At 34.7% G+C, this 19,993-nt stretch overlaps 1 protein-coding gene across 2 annotated transcripts in view; it reads left to right on the plus strand.

The window, feature by feature from the left end:
* The window catches only part of EPHA6 (EPH receptor A6), a 930,608-nt gene that overhangs the window by 636,936 nt on the left and 273,679 nt on the right, over positions 1-19,993 (plus strand). Inside the window, exon 1 of one of the 2 annotated variants that reach the window (XM_025376848.1) lies at positions 17,050-17,089. The exons of the other annotated variant lie outside the window; for it this stretch is intronic. Within the exon in view, the coding sequence (XP_025232633.1) occupies positions 17,050-17,089 (40 nt within the window). Of the gene's footprint in view, positions 1-17,049; positions 17,090-19,993 lie in introns of those variants that run through there. 2 annotated transcript variants of the gene reach the window in all.

Consider the following 19,993-nt stretch of genomic DNA (forward strand, 5'->3'; position numbering starts at 1 on the left):
TAACTACAAAGGGAAAAAGTGCTGATATATTTAAGTAAGAAGGACCCCAGCTTAGGGAGAATGAGTAACCTAATTAATAAAAAGAATACTTGTGACCTGAGTGTTTGTATCAGTATTAGTCATTTGAATTTCTGCTGGAGACTATTGACTTTTTAAACTAGAGAGAAAATTATTGGGAGTAGAGTATAATGATCACAAAACATAGATCCACAATGAAATCTGTATAAAAATATCAAAAGATTTGTCCCTGTTATGTCTTTTTCACTGTTTTTTGTTTGTTTGTTTGTTTGTTTGTTTTCCCTGCCCACTTGTCAAACCTTAGCCTAGGTATAAAGCTAAGGATACAGTCCAAGGAAAGTTTGGTCCGAGATAGTCGAATCATTGTCTTTTCTAGGCTGTGTTTCTTTTCACAGCCTGGAAAAGTTAATAGCCTTTGCACTTCTCTTGTTTTATTTCACAGATTTAAAAAATTCACCTGACTTTTAAAGTGTGACATTGTTGAGTGTTGCGTTTTTAAGTTAGAAATGCACTCTCAGATAAACTCATAGAGCTAAATCTAAATAAGTCATTTGTGTTCATTTGGGACTTTTAGAGAAGGTCATCTAGTGTAATACTAACAAAAATTCTGATTTAAATATTAACAGTTTGATTTGGTTTTAACTTTAGATTTCAACTCACTGTACTTTGAGGACAGTCTCTTCAGACGTTCTGTGATAAAAAGAAAGGTCTCGTACTCACAAGTGGTGACTCAGTACAATTCACTCATTCAACCAACATGTATAGAATATTTAATATGTGCCACACTCGTATGAGGCTCTGGGGATAAAAAAAATAATAATAAGAGCTAATAGCGTTTCAGTCTATATTTCTGGGAGGAAAATAAAAAATTTAAATAAAATACAAGATTAGTGACGTGTACTATCATAAAAATATACAAAGGGTATGGTGACAGCATAATGAAGATGACTAGTTCAGCACACGTGAGTGGTGAAAGGCTTCTGGAGGGTGAGAGGCTGGGACTCTTTCTTGAAAGAATAGTCATGGAACAGAAAAAGCATAAAGGCCTCTAACAACATAAAATATTGAAAGAGTAAATAATTTGGTGTGGCTGTGGTGAGGAGATACGAATGGCAAAATGGTGATAGATGAAGGTGGAGAGTTACACGGGTCAAACCAAGAGCCCTTTTTAGCCATATTAAGGGCATTTGCATGTATCCAGAAAATATGCCGAATCCATTGGTGGATTTGAATCCTGGATTAATATGACTAGTAATACGTGCAAGACTCTATGCTGAGCAATTCACACATATTACCTCATTTAATTCTGACAAGATTATGCCTCATTTTAGAAACTTATGTAGCTTTACCGAAATCTGATACCTAGTGAGTGGAGGTACAAGATTAGAACCCTAGAACTATCTGACAATGGCAGCAGAAGATGGTGAAAACTCTGTTCTGAATTACTGATTTGTGAATGCCATAAAAATGACTTTGGTTAAAATCTTGAAAAGATAAAATGCCTGAGAAGAACCTGAAAATAATATATTTGTCTAAACCTGATGTTTGAGAACGTAGAATGGCTCCTAAGTCAATTTACAGTCTAAGGGAAAATAATTTAAAGGATCGTTTAAAAAAAAAAAAACCTGGTTAGCTTTAAATAGCATTTTCAAAGCCTGCTGTTCATACCCAGGAGAGAATTTCAGTGAATAATGCTATAGTAGCATATGGATAGGTTTCCCATAAATTCAAGGATATGATGATGTGAATCCCAACTGTTGGCATCCATCTTTTTCTCTCCATACCCTCCTGGCTCTTCTTTAAATTTTTATAGCCTTTGTTTCTCAAGTAGTGCCTGAATTATTGTAATGTCAGCTTTATTATTAAGTTCTCTCTTGTGTATTTCACTTAATTAACTTTATAATACATTCATAGAGATGAGGTATGGGTTGGAAAGGAGTGATCTCATTTGGTGATCTGGTTCAAATTTTTGAAATTAAACAAAATTAAGTAGTTTATAATTCAGTTCTTTTTAGTCATATTATTTTATTTTGTCCAACTTTGACTTTGCTAATGACCAAGGCAATAATATAATTATGAAATAATTCCTTTTGAAAATCATAATGTTCTTAACAGGCTACTTGTGCTACAAACATAGCGGCATCTGAAGAAAAATTATGGCAACCCTCTTGCACTTAGAGACTACTGCTTGGTTCTTTTCCAGTCTCAAAATATGCTAGTGGAGATTCTCTAACTGGCTGACAAATGCTAAGATTACCAATTATCACTGTTAGCATCGTAAAATGAGTCTACTTGAACTAGAGCTATTGGTTTCCCATCTACCTAAATCTATAAAACATTCCTTATTGCATATATGTATACGGAGGTAGAAATATAGACAGATTGATTGATAGATCAAATTGACTGATATATAGTCAGAAAATTATTTCCTGGTATTTCAATGTTCGCATTTTATGGATCCACTGATTTCTTGCTGGGCTAAGTGTACAGTTAATATTATGTCCACTAACAGCATTTATTGAGTGCCTACTGTGTACTGGCCTTATTATTAGGTACTGTACTTGATTGCCCCTACTTTTTTAGAATAGATTTATCAAAACCACAATAAAATTACAGAATCAGTAGTAAGAAAGTAAGAATATAAAAATACTTCATGTGGATTTTCTTGGAAGATAGATGGAAATTAGGTGTTAGAAGCTAGTAAGAATTTTCTCAATATTAAAATAAAATCTATATTATACCCCAAAGCATTAACTGTAACACATATCCACACACACACAAGTACAGTCTTATTTGGTCAAGTACAGTCTTATTTGGCTTATACAGCCGTAATAGCAAATTTTAACTACCTCAAATTTCTTATTATTTCTGAGCTTATTTTCTGGGCCTTTCACTGCTGAAAATAATGAGAATCAAAATAAAAAATTGTTGACATCTCCAGTAATATTAGCCATAACTTATAAATTGCTTGGAAAAAAAACATGTTTGATACATTTTAACAATAATCCTGTTAAATTATACATTTTAAAAAGTAATAAAGATAAGGAAATCAAACTTTTGTTTTTATTTAAAACACTAGCAAGATTTGTATAACATTAAATTCCGTTTTATAGTAGCAGTAAGTAATTTTGCATGTGGAGTTTTAAAACCAAAATAAAATGTATTCTGCTAGATTGTAGCCAGCCTGAACCTTCTGCTTAAATACTAAAAAAATAACTTATGAGCTATCAAAAGGGAACAGAATCCATAGCTTAAAGCCAGTGTTTGAAAGAAAATTGGAATTTTACATGTAGTAATTGGCAATTTACCTCTTCCATTGCCTTAATAATTATCTAAATGACCCATGAGAATTGATACATTGCCAACATATAAGCAATGCATTCCTTTTTCCTGAAAAGATTAATTACAGCTTACATTTTAACAGCATGTAAATTTAAGTTTTCACCTGTAGGCTGTATAAATCAGTTTTGTAGCAGAAAAGGCATATCTGTCAACATTTTAAAATGTATTATTTACCAAAAGTAATAATGATGGACTAAATTTATAGCACATAAAATAATCATATAAAAATCATTATAATCAACATGAACAAACCAAACTATAAAATAATTACATTATAGTGGGTATTTCAAAATAAAATCTTACGTCATGCCTTATATATTTTTCAACAAGTGGTATGTATGTAGATACAAATGAATAAATGTAACCACTTAATTATTTTGAAAATATACATAAGATTTAGCTGTTTTAGTACGGTTGACATATAAGAAATTTGGCTTGTTTTAGCAATTTGTAGGTAGGAAATGATCCTAAAAAATAAGATGCAACGTTACGTTTCAGTTTCTTCCTCCCTAATCCATTTTTTATGTCCCTATTTGATTAATTTTTCTAAATTCCATTTGCACACTTAAAAATTCTAAATCGTTGCATATGTTGTATTGAATAGAATGTTAATTTCTCAGCAAGATATCAGGTCCCCCTCCAAATGTAATCCAAACTGACATCATTTCTATCGATTTTTCCAAGTTAACGTATTCTCTGGAAAAATTAGATTATTTGGATGCTTCATGAACAAAATAATCTGTATCTTCATCATATCTAAGATTCTTCTATGACTTCCAACTGGAGTATTCAGAAAATGATCACATTACAAATAGTCACTGTAGCTTACATGCTACCTTCCTAAAGTGTTCTTGCCAGCAAGAAATCATCACTCCTTCCTTGGAATTTCTAAATATTTTATTGTTCAAAGGCGTACTTCTTTACTAAGTTGTAAACTCAGTGAGATAAAGAACTATAGTCTGTATATCTGTGTGTCTCAAAATGTCTTACACACAGGTTCCAATACACATGTAATCAAATAAATAAAGAAAATATGATTTACAAAAATACTAAAGAATAGTATGTTGCCTGCCAGGTCAAAAAGAAAAAGAAATACTAAAATATTAAATATTAGTATTAAAATACTAAAGAACAGTATGTTGCCTACCAGTTCAAAAAGAATCGGATAATTTTATTTGCCATAGATAAGCAATATTGCTTGCTTTATTTTGAGTAACAAGCTATAACTGGCTTGAGTCATGAAAAAACATAATATATGCAAGTCTAACTACAAATTAATCATTAATTCTAAATTTGGGGGGCATTTTAGGTAGGGTAAAATGACAATTTTGTTGTTAACACATTTTCTTCCTTAAACTCTTTTATAAAAACCTCCATTATGTTTGATCCGGTCTGTTGAAGCACAGTCTGTACTGTTTCAATTACTTAGGATGAAATTAGCTACATCATTATTAACACCAGCCAGAAATTTTGGAATGATTATTAATGGTAGCGCATGAAGCAGAAAGAGGACCAGCTGACCCTGGTAGAGTAATAAAAAAGTTAATTAATCAAGCAGGAGGCAGATTTCATATTTATGAGTCTACCCAGAGGAGGACAAATTCCAGTATATAAGACTTTAATTTAAAGGAATCTCCAATCAATAGCACACTTTCAACACTGGCAGCCATAGCCATCTAAATGCAAACATCAGTGGAAAAGAGGAATTTTCTAGCAGTTAGGGTGTCTGAATATAAAGTGGCCTGTCCTATAAGGTGACGAAGGCCCCTCATAATAAGAATTTGTGCTGAAGCTAATTGGGAACCTGTTTAGCATGTGATAAAAGAAATCCCTGCTTTGTTTAGAAGGTTGTGATACAAGTTTAATGTAAGTTCAAACATTGAGATTTCATAACAACATATTTGTGACTTCTAATTATGTTCCAAGCACTTTTTAAAAATCTTTTCTGGTTACCAAAACACTATAGCCTTTGCAGAAGATACTATTATGCCAATTTTACAGATCAAGAAAGTAAAGCATAATGAAGTACAGTAACTTAACAGTACCCACAGGTAGTAAGCATTGGAATGGGGTTATTATGGCATTAGGCCCTTTTCATACTAATGCTTAGAACCAAAACTGAGTTCCCTTTCTGCCCGTTCAGTGCTTTCACTTTTCTTATTCACCTAGTCATTACTTATAATTTTCTACATGATTATTTTTTATTACTACCTCCAATTCATCACCCTCTCTTAATTACTTATATTTTGCCTTAGCATAATGTGTCTTTGAATATAAGCAGATTTTCAGAAGACTATTTATAAATCTCAATGCATCAAGTTCACAGTGCTGTGCAGTGTTTTAATGCATATTTCTGTATTAATGTACACATGGTAGACCAAGTATAACACTCCAAAGAGGCAAAATTAAGCAGCTAGTATGATTTACTTAAATATGCAGGGTCTTGTTGAAGAGTAACTGTTTGCACAGAAAGTGGAAGTCTCCCTTTAAGAGAGACTGAATTGACAAAAATAAAAAAAAGATATTTTATTTCAATTATGCCTAGATCAAATAAGGATTTTAAATGATAGGAACCAGGCTTATGTACCATAAGACAGATTGAAGGCCTTAATATGCAAAATATTAAAGATCATAACTTTGCTAAATGAGCTGGAAAGAAAATCATTAACTATTAACAGGTACTTAGATGTTGTAAAATGTGCATATCAAAGGGCAGTGTTACAGTGTGGCTCATATTTAAAACAAAAGTAACAAATAGCAGTAGATGTATTTCTTAATACAGAAAGTAGCTTATTTTTAAGGCAGTAACACATAGCAATGCATGTAAAATACTATTTCTTTGGTATATAAACCATCAACCCTTGACTGGAAGTTTTTACAAGATCAGGGAACATTTCTTTTGTTTCGTTTTTAAAAAGATTCTCATTTGTGTATGCTGTGTGAATTTGTTCTCTTAGCACATTTCAGGTAGTCAATACAGTATTATTAACTATAGTCACCATGGTGTACCTTAGATTCTTGGAACTTATTCATCTTATAACTGAAGACTTGCACTCTTTGACTAATATTTTCCCATTTCTTTCTTAGTTTTGTACCTCTTATATTGCTTTGCATGCACCTGGCAAATAGAAGGCATTCAATTAATTGCATATGAATTAATATTATACAATAAATACACAATACTCAGTATTTATAAATACTCAATGTTGCTTCAAACACATTACATGTATTTTATTATTCTACCTATCTATTTTTAGTATTTTATTTTTGTTTATTTTGTACATATATTAATAACAAGCAGTCTGCTGAATGCTAAGGAAATGAAGGAGATAATATATGGTCTCTGTCTTCAGGAAGCTTATCACTAAACCACACTAGAGATAAGAGAGTTCCTGATTTATGTCATTCCCAAAGTCTGATTTTAATTTGACTTGATACGAGATGGATTTTTTTTTCTATCAGCCATCATATAAATTGCTTGAATTTTTCTTTCAAGCTATTTGACTTTACAACCTTGAATTCTTAAAGAGAACAAAAATGGTCCTTAGGTATTTCAAATTGCCCCAAATTTAGTGAAAAATATATTCTCTATGTAATACTTAAAGAGTTAGAGCCATTCTTCAGACTACACAAATCAGCTTTATTGACTTATATTTTGATGTGGCTTTTCAAAAGTCGTATTTTAGTTGTCAGAAAAACATCAAGGGCAAAGTGAAGAAAACCTAATTTCTCATTATATTAACAGCAATATGGAGGCCAATCCAGAACTGCTGGATATGATTCTTCATTGTGGTTGACCACTCACCCTCATCTGTTTCATGGTCATGCACTAAGCTCAAGTAGGGAATAGGAGTATTGTGTTGTTCAGTAAGTACTGATAGAATGGTGTTTGAAAGCATTAGGGGAGCTCTAGCTGGTTGTAGAGTATCATAGTGATGATATATGAAATATGGTTCTTACAGGGAAAGGGTAGAAACACATGATGCTGAGACGAAGCTGTCCTTTGGGAAGTCACAGGCTGGAAGGATGACATAGCACAGGGTTTTGGTTCCTGTTGTAATTGTATGTCCTGGTCAAATTCTATCCACATGATAATCCATTATTTTTCAGAGCTGAAAAAAAATCTGAGAATTGAAAGAAAGAGTTGTAAAAATGTCCAAGTCAGGTTAAAAGTAATTCATATAAAATATATGAATATTAAATATCATATGTTTATGTCAAAACGTAAAAGCATAGTTGGAAAAAATTTAATTTGCCTGGTGCCACTCTTCAATAAAAAACATTTTAAATTATCTAATGTAACGTCTTCTAAATTTGTATTAGCCCAGTGCAAAACAGCTGTTTGTGCTTTATTTCACCATCAAGTCACAATACTGAATGGACAAATGTTTATAAAATAAACCCAGCCAGTTCTACAAAGGCTTGTATGAAGAATTAAGAAGCAGCATAAGTATTCATATTACACTTTACTTTTTCAAGGGAAACAGTAGTTCCCTTGAAATTTAAATTGAGTAACAAGAATTCTTGGCAAAATTGCAGGAGTACTTTAAAAGATTTAGCTGTGTGTGCACAAACCCAAGCATGACATGTGTGAGCACATTACTATACTATAAAGATAGGCAAAGGAGCAGAATATGGCAATCTTACTGCTAGATATAAAATAGCTGATTCACATCTAACTGATTTTCATGTTCTCTTATGCTTCTGGAAAACAGCATTCATTTAAAAATTCTCTTGCACTACAGTTTTTTTAAATTAGTTATCTTATATTGGCTGGATGCATAATCAGTGAGCAGACTAAATAATTTTGTCAACAAATAATTTTGGCAATTCCATCAACAATAAACATGGCAATATTACTGAATTTAGCACATGTGTGTGTGTATATATATGTACATACATACACACATTCATATACATAATGCATATATTCTGCATTTGTATACACTTCCTATTCCCATTTTGAGATAAAGGAATGAAATTATCGTTATTTTAAATATTGTTACATAAGTTGTTACCCTTGGAAGTAAAAAGAATTTGTTTTAAAATTTGATATAGTTTGCGTTATATTTAATATGAGGGAGGAGAGAAGGGCACTTGAGTGGAAGCAGTAAAAGCTAAAGTAAGCAGAAGAATGTTTAATTTTTCAACTTGTTCATTCACCCATTTACTCAATCAAAACATATTAATAAATGGGCCAGATATAGATATAGGCACTGGGGATTCCGAAACAAAAAGGATAAACCAATTCCCTGCTTTCACAACAGCTAGTGAGAAGCCCAGAATATTAAACAACATTCCAGTAGAGAGTAATATGTGTTGTATAAGGGAGCACAAGGAGAACAATGCAAACAAATGTGTCAAGGAAAGCTGCCACAAGGTAATGTCTTAAAGGAAACTTGAAGGTTAAGTCAAACTTGGCCATGAAAGTAGGGGTGCAGTGAGGGTGGAGGGACCAGATGAGAGAACTGGGGAGCTTTTGTTCTCTTTAGACAGAGAGACCAGTATGTGTGCAGGTGTAGACATCAAAGAGAGCATGGAGCTTTCTAGTAATTGGAAGAATGTCAGTATAGCTCGAACTGTGCTTTTCAAAATGTGAGCCCTGCGCCAAAGGCATCAGCAACACCTGGGAACACACCAGAAATGCACATTTTTCAGACCTCCAACTAGACCCACTAAGTCAGAAACTCTGGGGGTGGGGCCCAGCATTCTGTGTCGATAAGCCTTCTGGGTTATTTGGCTGCAAGCTCTGATTGGAGAACCAGTGTCATCCTCAAATAGCACAAGATCAGCAGCAAGGAATGGTGGGGATGATGATCTCAGTACAAGAAACACAAGACGTGTGGCTAGTGAGGACCGTGCAATGCCATCCTTACCTTGCTTCTGAGGCTCAAATTTCCTAGGTTTTTATTTTTCTTCCAGCTGTATGTAGTTTTGGAGACAGGCAAGCCAGTCACAGTAAGCTTCCCATAACTGACGTCCCTGAAACCATTGAGAACACATCTAATTATTTCCTCACCTTCATTTTACCACACTAAAAATAAAACCTTCCAAATATCTTTCTTCATTGACACTCCTATAGCTCTCATAACTTCCAAATTCCCTAGACTATTTTAGCCTTGAAAAATTCACCTACTGAAGGTGCTAGAACCTTGGGAATCATCAATTTAAATTCTAATACATGCTCACTCTCTGCCAGCAGGTAAGCCTGCATATGTCTCCCTGACAGTTCATATTTGGTCTGTGGACTTTCTGAAAGCACAGTAAATTATGACCTGCTCACCAGAACCTTTTGAGAAAACTGGAGCTAAGCCATCCCAAGTCAACCCTTCCAAGAAAATCTAGACATTAAGTTATCTGGGAAACTTAGTGAATCTAGATAGCCTAGGGGTAATGGTGATATATTAGCAGAGGGAAGTTAGGCACCAAAACTAACATGCCATGCAAAATCACTTGTCTCAGGCTCAGTTGCATAGTTGTACATTCTAATTGGTGAAAGAAAAAATGCTACATTCAATTAGGCATCATAGGACTTGGTTTCTTGGCTCATGAGGATTCTCCTCCTTAGACCCATAAATGAAGTAAAGCAAACATGCTATACTATCTTCCTTTGCTCTTAAAATGCAAAACTCTCCAGGTATTGGGGCCTAAGGAAGGCAATATAGTTGATTGATGTTTTGGTTTCCTTGTGGGAAAACTAGAAATTTATTCATTTGTATGTAGAGTCATTCATTCAAAACTATTCTTGAGAACCCATTCTGTACATACTCAGGCTATAGCAGAAATAGACAAAAATCTCTCCTGTCCTGGAGCTTATATTCTAGAGAGATGAGAAAGACAATAAACAAACAATAAGCAAAACATATTTATATTTAGTGTGGTGTGTGGCCTCGATTTCCCCTTCAGGACCCAACTAGTGGTAGTTCTGCCTGCTGAAAGCTCATAGTTGAAGGCTCATAGCTGCAGACATTGCCCCTGGCCAAAAGAAGCTGGATGTCCCAGGGTCATGCCCTCTTCCTGGGGACAGTCAGAATCCAAGACTCCTCAATGTGATGTACAAAGACCCATGCCCATTGTGTCAGTTCAAGACGACCCAGAAGACCATCCCAGCTCCAGCACTCCTTGGGGTCCGCTGAGGTCTTTGCAGCTACCATGTGTCAAGTCAACAGCTGCATCTTTCCATGGGCTTCCTGCACTCCCACATGTCCATGCTGAGGTCACTCCCCAGAAAACATGCTGCAAGCCAAGCTCCATTGAAGAATCTGTGTCCCAGTAAACCCCATCTAAGACAGAGAATAAGAGATACTCTGGTGAAGAGTGAAGCTGAGAAGGAGGATAGGGAGTATCTGCCTCCGAATGTGAGAAAAGTACTCACTGCAGTATCTGACACAAGTAACACGTGATCATTCAAAGTTAACTATCACCATAATCCTAATTGTTACTCCAAACTAGACAACTGGCAAAAAACTTCAGGGAGGATGGCCTTACTTTGGCCTTGAAGAAAAGGAAGAACTTATACAAGCAGAAATAAGAAAGAAAATTTTTATGTTAGCAGCTGATTCATGCAATTCAACATGAGAGGTATTTTGCAAGTAAACAGCAAAAGAGAATTAGCAAAGAGGAATTTGTGTAAAAGTTCAAGCGCAAGCGTTGTACTTCCTTAAACTTAGATTTAAATTTTGACTTGATCACATCCCAAATATGGGACTTTGAATAAGTCAGTTAACCACTCTGTGCCTCAGTTTCCACATCTGGAAAATGGATATAAGGATACCACCTAGTTTCTAAGGTTCCTGTGAGTATACGGTGATTCAGTGCTTGTAAAGTACTTAACAACAGAAGAGTATCCGGCTATCATGTGGTTAGAGATCAATACATGATTATTAATACTGATATTATTGTTACTAGTTTTCAATCTTAAATTCCATTCTAACAGCTTCAAAATAGTATTGAAAATGTTCTTTACCTTCTTGCATATAGATACTATATAAAAGCAATCAAATCATTTTCTTATTCCCCGATATTTTATTTTTTATACCCATGAATTTACTATTAAGATAATTGGCTAGTTTTGGTGTTAGTTTTTGTTTAATTTATGTAGGTGACATAAAAGGAGGAGCGGAATTCCCCAGGGTATGTTGACTGCCCAGGGCTTAAGCACTGGACAATTTGACTCAGCCGAAGAAACTCTACGTTTTGACTTCTGAGATACCAAATCTTAGTGAGCACAGTAGGCAAGTCAGGGGGCCTCCATCAGGCCCATTCCAGTAATATCACCTTGTAGGTCCAGAACCATTGTCTCTACTGTTTCTATGGTAATCAAATTGCTTAGAAGTTGGCCTACTTTTCTTTTCAATACTTAACACATCAAATGTCTCAGTGCAAACAGACAACATAGGACAGCGGTTAGAAGCTCGAACTCAGGATTTGAACTATCTGTGAGTAAATTCTGGTTCTGTCCTTTCTAACTATGTGACCATGTGCAAGTTAATTAGCCTTTTTGTGCCTCAGTTTCTCCATCTATTAAATGGAGGTAATAATACTACCATTTCACATGATTATTTTGAAGACTAAATAAGTTAACATACATGTTTAGAACTATGGAGAACACATAAAAGCTCTCAAAGGTGTTTTTTAATATGGTCATTACTACCCTTCTTCTGAGGGAAACTCCACTGAGTTCAGTATGATTTTTTGGACCATCCTGTGCTGTGAATCAGCTGCTACTCACCTATATAAAGAAAAAAGGAAATAATAAAAAAGAAGAAGAATGTAATTTTGGCAAAAGACCTTTTGTGGAATCCTCCTCTGTTTTCAAGTGGAAATGAGAAGACTTATGTACCATAGCCACATACTCCACTATAAGTTTTTTACAATTAAAATAATAGCCACCTCATGAATTTCCTTGCACAGAAATAAGCAACTTACCCAAAATCAAGCTCAGCTATATATTGAAAATGGTATTTTTGGCTCAGAATAGGTATTAGGTATGTTATCACTTCTTGAATATAAACACAGAATATCTTACTTAAGGAAGGATTTTACTTTTCAAATTATTGAATAGACACAGTTTTGAGAATATTTGAACTTGAATAAAATCACATTTTTTTTTACTGAGCATAATAACTGAAAAAAAGGCTACTCCATTATTTTCTAAGTTATTCCAAGTTATCTGACAGACAAACAGAGCACCAAGTAAGAACACACCAAAAAGACTTGGGACTTTCTAATTACCTTTGGCATGTGCCTCTTTTTCTGTCACATTCTGTGCTGCAACTCAGAATGCCTTTGAATCCTTGGGAATCTTTGACAACTACTTATTGTTTAACAGAATAGTCTCATATATATATATATACACACACACACATACACACACACACACATATATATACATACACATATATATGTCTCAAATATATATATATAATTTAATGTCATTCAATAGAAATAAGAGAAATATAATAGTCCAAATTTCATGTTTTAAACAGAAAATAATCAGTGTTTTAAGCAGTAAGTAGCACGACTTTCCCCATATATATAATAACATATCTAAATTGGTCTTAATTTTTATAAGGATGCTTTCTCAGAGGACTAAACAGAGAAATAGTGATTTTTTAAATCTGCATTTCTCTTCTTCCTAAGAGCATTTGAGGCAGTTTAAAATGTATGCACAAAATGTTTAATAGATTAGAACTAAAATAGAAAATTAGGTCCATATACACAAGAGAGAACAAAGTGTCATTCTGATAATCATTACTAGAGATGCACATGTATGTGCATAGAGAATAGAAAAGTTATACACTCATGAAGCACAAATGATCTAAGAAAGATTTATAGAGGCTGTTGAGGAAAATAGCCTCAAGCAGCTTTTTCAACAAATGCGGAAGTTTTTTGTTTGTTTTTACATGACATTTTCTGACTACAACCTTTGATAGAGCCAAGGTAAAGTTTCACTGACTGAACATGATTTTTCCATGATGGGAGAAAGTTACTTAATTCATTCCATGCATACAGACTTTAAAAGATAAACTCTACCTAGGAAGTAAATGAAAGGAGTTACCTTTTAAATTTATTTTCCAAAAATTTTGCCTGTTAGGAACTTAAAATTGGAATAATCTAATAGGACTCTTTGATTGCAGATATCACATAAACCATGAGCTTGCTTACGGACAGAGGAATGAAGAAATGTCCCAGACTAGGTTTCAAAAAAAACTGAAACAAGAAACTGGAAAATTCTCAGAAAGACAGCTTTTATTCCTGATAATAAAAGCACAGCCACTCATCTCTGTTTTGTGCTCTACCTGTGTCTATGTTCATTTAGGAAAACATGTCTATTGCTTATAAATCACATTTCCCTTAGTGTCAACCATGCATGAAAATTGCCAAACTAATTGTGAATCCTAATCCCAAATTCCTGCAAGAGGGAATGTGGTTGGTCCAGTCTGGGTAAATTCTCTGTGAGTAATCCAATGGTATGTATGACTGGGTGCCAGAGACAGGGAGAACAGTCTTCCAAACTCCTTCCCTGTGGGTGGAGGGAGTTTTCAGAGATAGGGCTGAACAGATACCTCAGAGGATGTTTACTAAGAATGTGAGGTTGGTTTTTTTGTTTGTTTTTTTGTTTTGTTTTGTTTTGTTTTTTTGTTTTTTTTTTAAATTAATTTATTATTATTATACTTTAAGTTGTAGGGTACATGTGCATAACGTGCAGGTTTGTTACATATGTATACTTGTGCCATGTTGGTGTGCTACACCCATCAACTCGTCATTTACATCAGGTATAACTCCCAATGCAATCCCTCCCCCCTCCCCCCTCCCCATGATAGGCCCCGGTGTGTGATGTTCCCCTTCCTGAGTCCAAGTGATCTCATTGTTCAGTTCCCACCTATGAGTGAGAACATGCGGTGTTTGGTTTTCTGTTCTTGTGATAGTTTGCTAAGAATGATGGATTCCAGCTACATCCATGTCCCTACAAAGGACACAAACTCATCCTTTTTTATGGCTGCATAGTATTCCATGGTGTATATGTGCCACATTTTCTTAATCCAATCTGTCACTGATGGACATTTGGGTTGATTCCAAGTCTTTGCTATTGTGAATAGTGCTGCAATAAACATACGTGTGCATGTGTCTTTATAGCAGCATAATTTATAATCCTTTGGGTATATACCCAGTAATGGGATGGCTGGGTCATATGGTACATCTAGTTCTAGATCCTTGAGGAATCGCCATACTGTTTTCCATAATGGTTGAACTAGTTTACAATCCCACCAACAGTGTAAACGTGTTCCTATTTCTCCACATCCTCTCCAGCACCTGTTGTTTTTTTTTTTTTTTTTGAGGCGGAGTCTCGCTCTGTCACCCAGGCTGGAGTGCAGTGGCGCGATCTCGGCTCACTGCAAGCTCCGCCTCCGGGTTCACGCCATTCTCCTGCCTCAGCCTCCTGAGTAGCTGGGATTACAGGCTCCCGCCACCACGCCCAGCTAAATTTTTGTATTTTTAGTAGAGACGGGGTTTCACCATGTTACCCAGGATGGTCTCGAACTCCTGATGTCGTGATCTGCCCTCCTCAGCTTCCCAAAATGCTGGGATTACAGACGTGAGCCACCGCGCCCGGCCGAAGTTGGTCTTTAATGAGTGCTTAGAATGTGAATTTTCTGCTTTCATATCAATAGATGATACAAATGGTACAAAAATATGGTGAAGCAATAGAGAAATCCTTCCACTATAAATGTTGAGAAGCCCAACCAGTAGTTTTGCAAAAGTAAAAATAAAACCTCTCCACGTTTACACTAAAAAGGGCTGCAGGCAAAGCAAAGATTGTCCTTAGGAAGCAGATTTGAGTCTGCCCCCACCATTAGATATATTCTACATTGAGAGTTCAGAGTCCCACGCCACAGGATACTGTGAAAAAAGATGATTCTGGCCGGGATATTTTTCAAAGCAGGTGTTGTTCCGAGTCATCGAAAACAAACCCGAGGAGTAATGCGCCCAATGAAAAAGTTATATTGAACTGCGTAGCTCTGCACTATGCTTTCCTGGAGAAGCTACAGAAAAAATATGCTTGTACAAAATGGAAATATCTTGTCTTGTTCTGTGAAGTGTTGATCAATTGCCTTTTGTCTGCCAAAGAAAATGATTTTCATTTTGATAAAGTTGGTGATGCTCAATTCTTCCTGGCAGCAATAGGGTAGCAGAATTATTTGTATCCTGAAATCAATTCTAGTTTTTGAAAATCACACCCATATCATCAGCATTTCGGAAGATGCTTATCTTTCTATCTGCCATGATGGCAAATACCCAGTTTGTCTAAAATCAGTGTCATATTGTGAAGATACTAGTTAAAAAATAATAAATAAAACACAATACTGTTTTTATATTATGTGACAAAGTGAATGGGTATGTCAGGAAATACTCCCTTTCCTTTCCATTTTAGAAAGACATTTACTCCCACATTTGTAGATCCTAATATTAAGCCTCATTTTCTACTTAACTCAATTCCCTAGGCAATGAAGTCTAAATTTTAAGAAAAAATCAATATGCATAAGTAAACAATCTTATTTTCTTCAAAATAATAGTAGTAAGTAGTAGGGCAATACTGTGCAGAAAACCTTCTTGCTGCTAATATAAATTATTTAACTGGGAGACCTCACACACATGGCTTAAGGAGAAGCAGAGTGTAAATAATTGAAGAGATGCTGAAAAAATTGATGGAACCATAGTTTTGTGCTACCATGGGTTTGGCCTTTTTAAAATAGTCTCCCATTGAATCTGTCCAGAATTAATCCTGGTGATTGATTAGATGTTTGAGGTAAATAGTTTGGTGTTCTTCAGAACAGGCTTCAAACAATGATCCAGAATCTTCCCTTAGAACTTACTCACTTTCAGGAGATGGTTAAATGAGTTTTGGCATAAAGCAATAGCAGGTCCTTAAGGAAATATACTTGGGTCCATAACGCTAAGAAAAACTGGCACCTGGCATTGATGGTTAGCCGTGCTTCCATAAATAGTTCTGCTGATGCTAAATAAAGGACAACCGTAGCCTCAAATTTGTTATCATAAACTGTGAAAATTCACTAAAAGCATTCCACATGAATTTAGCTCCAGTATTTTGGTGATAATTAGTTTATAATTAGATAGGTTTCAGTTAAGCAAATTATCCCACATTCTAACATGCTGTCTTGCTAAACTTGCCAGAAATGTTGCCTGCCCATTTGTTTTTTTTTCTTTGTTTTTGCATCCATGCAATTTTTATTAAATTGATACATGAGACCCATTAGATATAGGAAAGACAGGACTGATTTCCCCCCAAAACTATCCATCTATTAAGGAAAAATAAATTGGAATATCTCCTGGCACATTTGTTAGTCATTCTATAGAAAAAGATTGTTTTTGGAAAGGTAAGGACATTTCCACTCCATTTCACCCTACGCTTCCAATCCTATCCATCCAGTTACCAGGCAAACAGACTTGAGAGGCTGTGTTTATCATCAAAATCAAAAGATGATAGTAAAGTTAGATAGAAAATATTCAACTCAAGCAACATAATAAACAATGAGAAGTAACTATACCTAGTTTGGATATATAAAGTCCTGCATCGCCCTGCCACATATTAGCATTTACATCCAGTCTAATTATTTCCTCTTGGTTCATTATATTAAATAGGACTCTCTATTTCAAGTGACAAAAATGTACTGGCTTAATAAAAAGTGGGACTTTATTGCCTCAGGTAACTGAAAAGTCAAAGGGGTAGTGTGAGGGTCAGGCCAAATCCAGGCTCTCCAATGATGTCTTTAATAATGTCTCAGTCTCAGTTCTGTTTTCTTCTCTGTTGGGTTTGCCTTCAGTATTCTCATATATTTGCAAGAGTTTATGTCTCTGGTAAACATGGCAATTTTCAGTAAACATCTGTATATACCCTATTCTGGAATCTGAATATTAATAGTAACTTGAGAAAAACTCAAGCACGCTGACTGGAGTCAGTTTCAGTTTAAATTATTATGACCTATTCCTTGCCTATCTCTCCAACTGCCTCTTGTGCATTTTGGTATGTGTCCCAGGCATATAAAAGTACATATAAACTCCTGAAGATGTTGTGCTAGTTGTATCTTTGTGGTATTTGTGATGTTTCCTCAAGCTATAGTGTCCAATATCTACTCACCATGTTGGTGACTTGCAGATTTCTTTGAATCATTCCAGATTTAGTTTAAGAATCACCTTCTTTATAACCTTCATGTGATTTTTCCTGTGGAGATTACCAGTCTCCCCCTCTTGTCCTGTGACCTTCACATATACCTCCATTCTAGCACCAATGTTTCTGTATTACAACTAAGGTCTGCATCTCTCTCTCTCTCACTAAAGAGAAACGCTATGAGGAAATCACACTTTAGTTTTCTTCATCTCCCCAAGCTCTATATCACAGTGCTTAGCAAATGATACTTTTGTTGTTTTTGAATGAATAATAAGTTGGTGAATGAGAATTTCCTCAAGAAATAATTTAGATTTTTTCTAAATAATTCGGTTTTTAAAATCAAGTTTATTTTCTTTAAATACTTTTTCTATGAAAAATGGACTCCAAATAAATCTAAGTTTATACAGTTCATACAACTTACAAAATGTGTGATCCCTAATGATGATCAATTTCATTACAAAGCTCTTTATCTCAAACCACAGTAACTGTTATATTAAGAAGCTATAACCTCAAGTGCCTAGATATGCTCACCAATGTACAAATATCCACTATTAATATTATGGCACATGGTGAATAGTATTTAAAATTGAACATCATTGGTTCCAGGTCAGTGATCCAGGGAAGTTGTGACATTTGTATGGAAATCCTATTTTACACTGGATCTTAAAAATCTTTTTAAAGGATGAAAGATATATGCATGAAGATATAAATATTCTTTGAGAAAAATGTTCTCAAGACCTATCTCAACTGCCAGTAACAATATGAAATACAGACAATTACAAATTACATCTTTGACATTTAGAATGTTGACCATAGTTTCAGGTGTTTAAATGTCTCAACCATTTTCTTTGTTCTTTGAAATTTGTCACATGAAGCCTACCTGTGGTAAGGCATCTTGACCATTCATTAATGAACACAAGAATCTCTTTTTTAAAAAAAAGTCAGAAAAGATTTCATTATGCTACACTATTTGCCTCTGCTTCTGCCTCTCCATCAAATTGTACCAAACTCACATTTTCCAATTATCCCCGTGTCATTTGGCATTTTTACCTGACAAGTAAATTGAGGTCGTCAGGAAGCGTGAATCTCAAAATCTTTGGTGTTTCAGGAAGCGTGAATCTCAAAATCTTTGGTGTTGCAGTGTAGTCACAGTTTGATGTACTCAATTGTATTGTTTCTGAAGAAGTGGCAGAGGAGTAGAAGAAGGCACAGCTGTGAAATCACTTTCTGGGGGGGGGGAAAAAAAAGTATGATCCCTGCTAAGGGTCTCTGCTTCAACAGAAATGACCCAGCAGGTTTGTTTCCATCCAGCTGAGGAATCAGTAACCAGCTTACTTGAATGGAAAAGACAATCTCTTGCTCTTCTCTTTTATTTCTAATCTTAGAGCTACTTTTCCTTTGGGTAGAGAGCATCAAAGATTGAATGAATGTAAAAGAAAGATGTCAGTATAATACTATGTTGACTATATTTACCTTTTTTCAAAGCCTAGGTAGGGATATTTAGGAAAAAAAAAATGACCCACATTATTTTCTATTAATCTATTTCTGAATAAATTATTATTTCTAATCTTATCTTTTCCTTTGAGTAGATAGCATCAAATAGTGAATAAATGTAAATAGTGAATAAATGTAAAAGAAAGATATCATTATAATACTTTGTTGACTCTTTTTACTTTTTTTCAAAGCAGGGATATTTAGGAAAAAGAAATTGACCCACATTATTTTCTGTTAATTTACCTCTGTACATACTGATTTACAAAATACAAATATGAAAGGGAATGTAATGTAAAATTACAACATGTTTAAGCGTTTTGACACACACATCAAGTAAGTAAACTGTTCTTTAGCCAAGGGCATTTTATCCTTATATTTAGAATGTCATTTTTATCTGTTCTTCACAAACAGTACACATGTATTAATACCTATACTATGTATGGCTTATGCTAATCCCTTGTTATATAGAAAGTTGAACCTTATTATTCTGCCCTCAAGAGGCTTGTAGTAGAGATGAGTCAAAAAACTGAAATTCTCAGGAAATGAATCATTTTGGTAATTTAAGTTTTTGGCCAGGGTTTAATCTTAAAAGTATTATTTTTACAACTTTGTAATAGTTTGGAGGCAAACATTTTTTAATCATGCGTTCCCAAACTCTTGTCCTTTCAAATAAAACATATTGGACTTATCTCAGTATTTTCTAATTAATATTGAATGATCATATTAATGTATTATTGAGTTATAAAACATAGTGAATTATTTGATGCTCCTTGAATTTTGTAGGGCTATTTGATCCTAAACTCCTGGCCTCTGACTAGTATCCATTTTGGAATCTTGTGTCAGATTTTCAGTTTTTCCACCTCTTCCATCAGTCTGACTAGCAGTGTGCAATTCTATTCAACTCTCTCTCTGTACATGCCTCCCCAATCTATCTTCTAATCTGTTGCC

This window comes from Theropithecus gelada, chromosome 2, assembly GCF_003255815.1.
Source record: "Theropithecus gelada isolate Dixy chromosome 2, Tgel_1.0, whole genome shotgun sequence".
Taxonomy (NCBI): domain Eukaryota; kingdom Metazoa; phylum Chordata; class Mammalia; order Primates; family Cercopithecidae; genus Theropithecus; species Theropithecus gelada.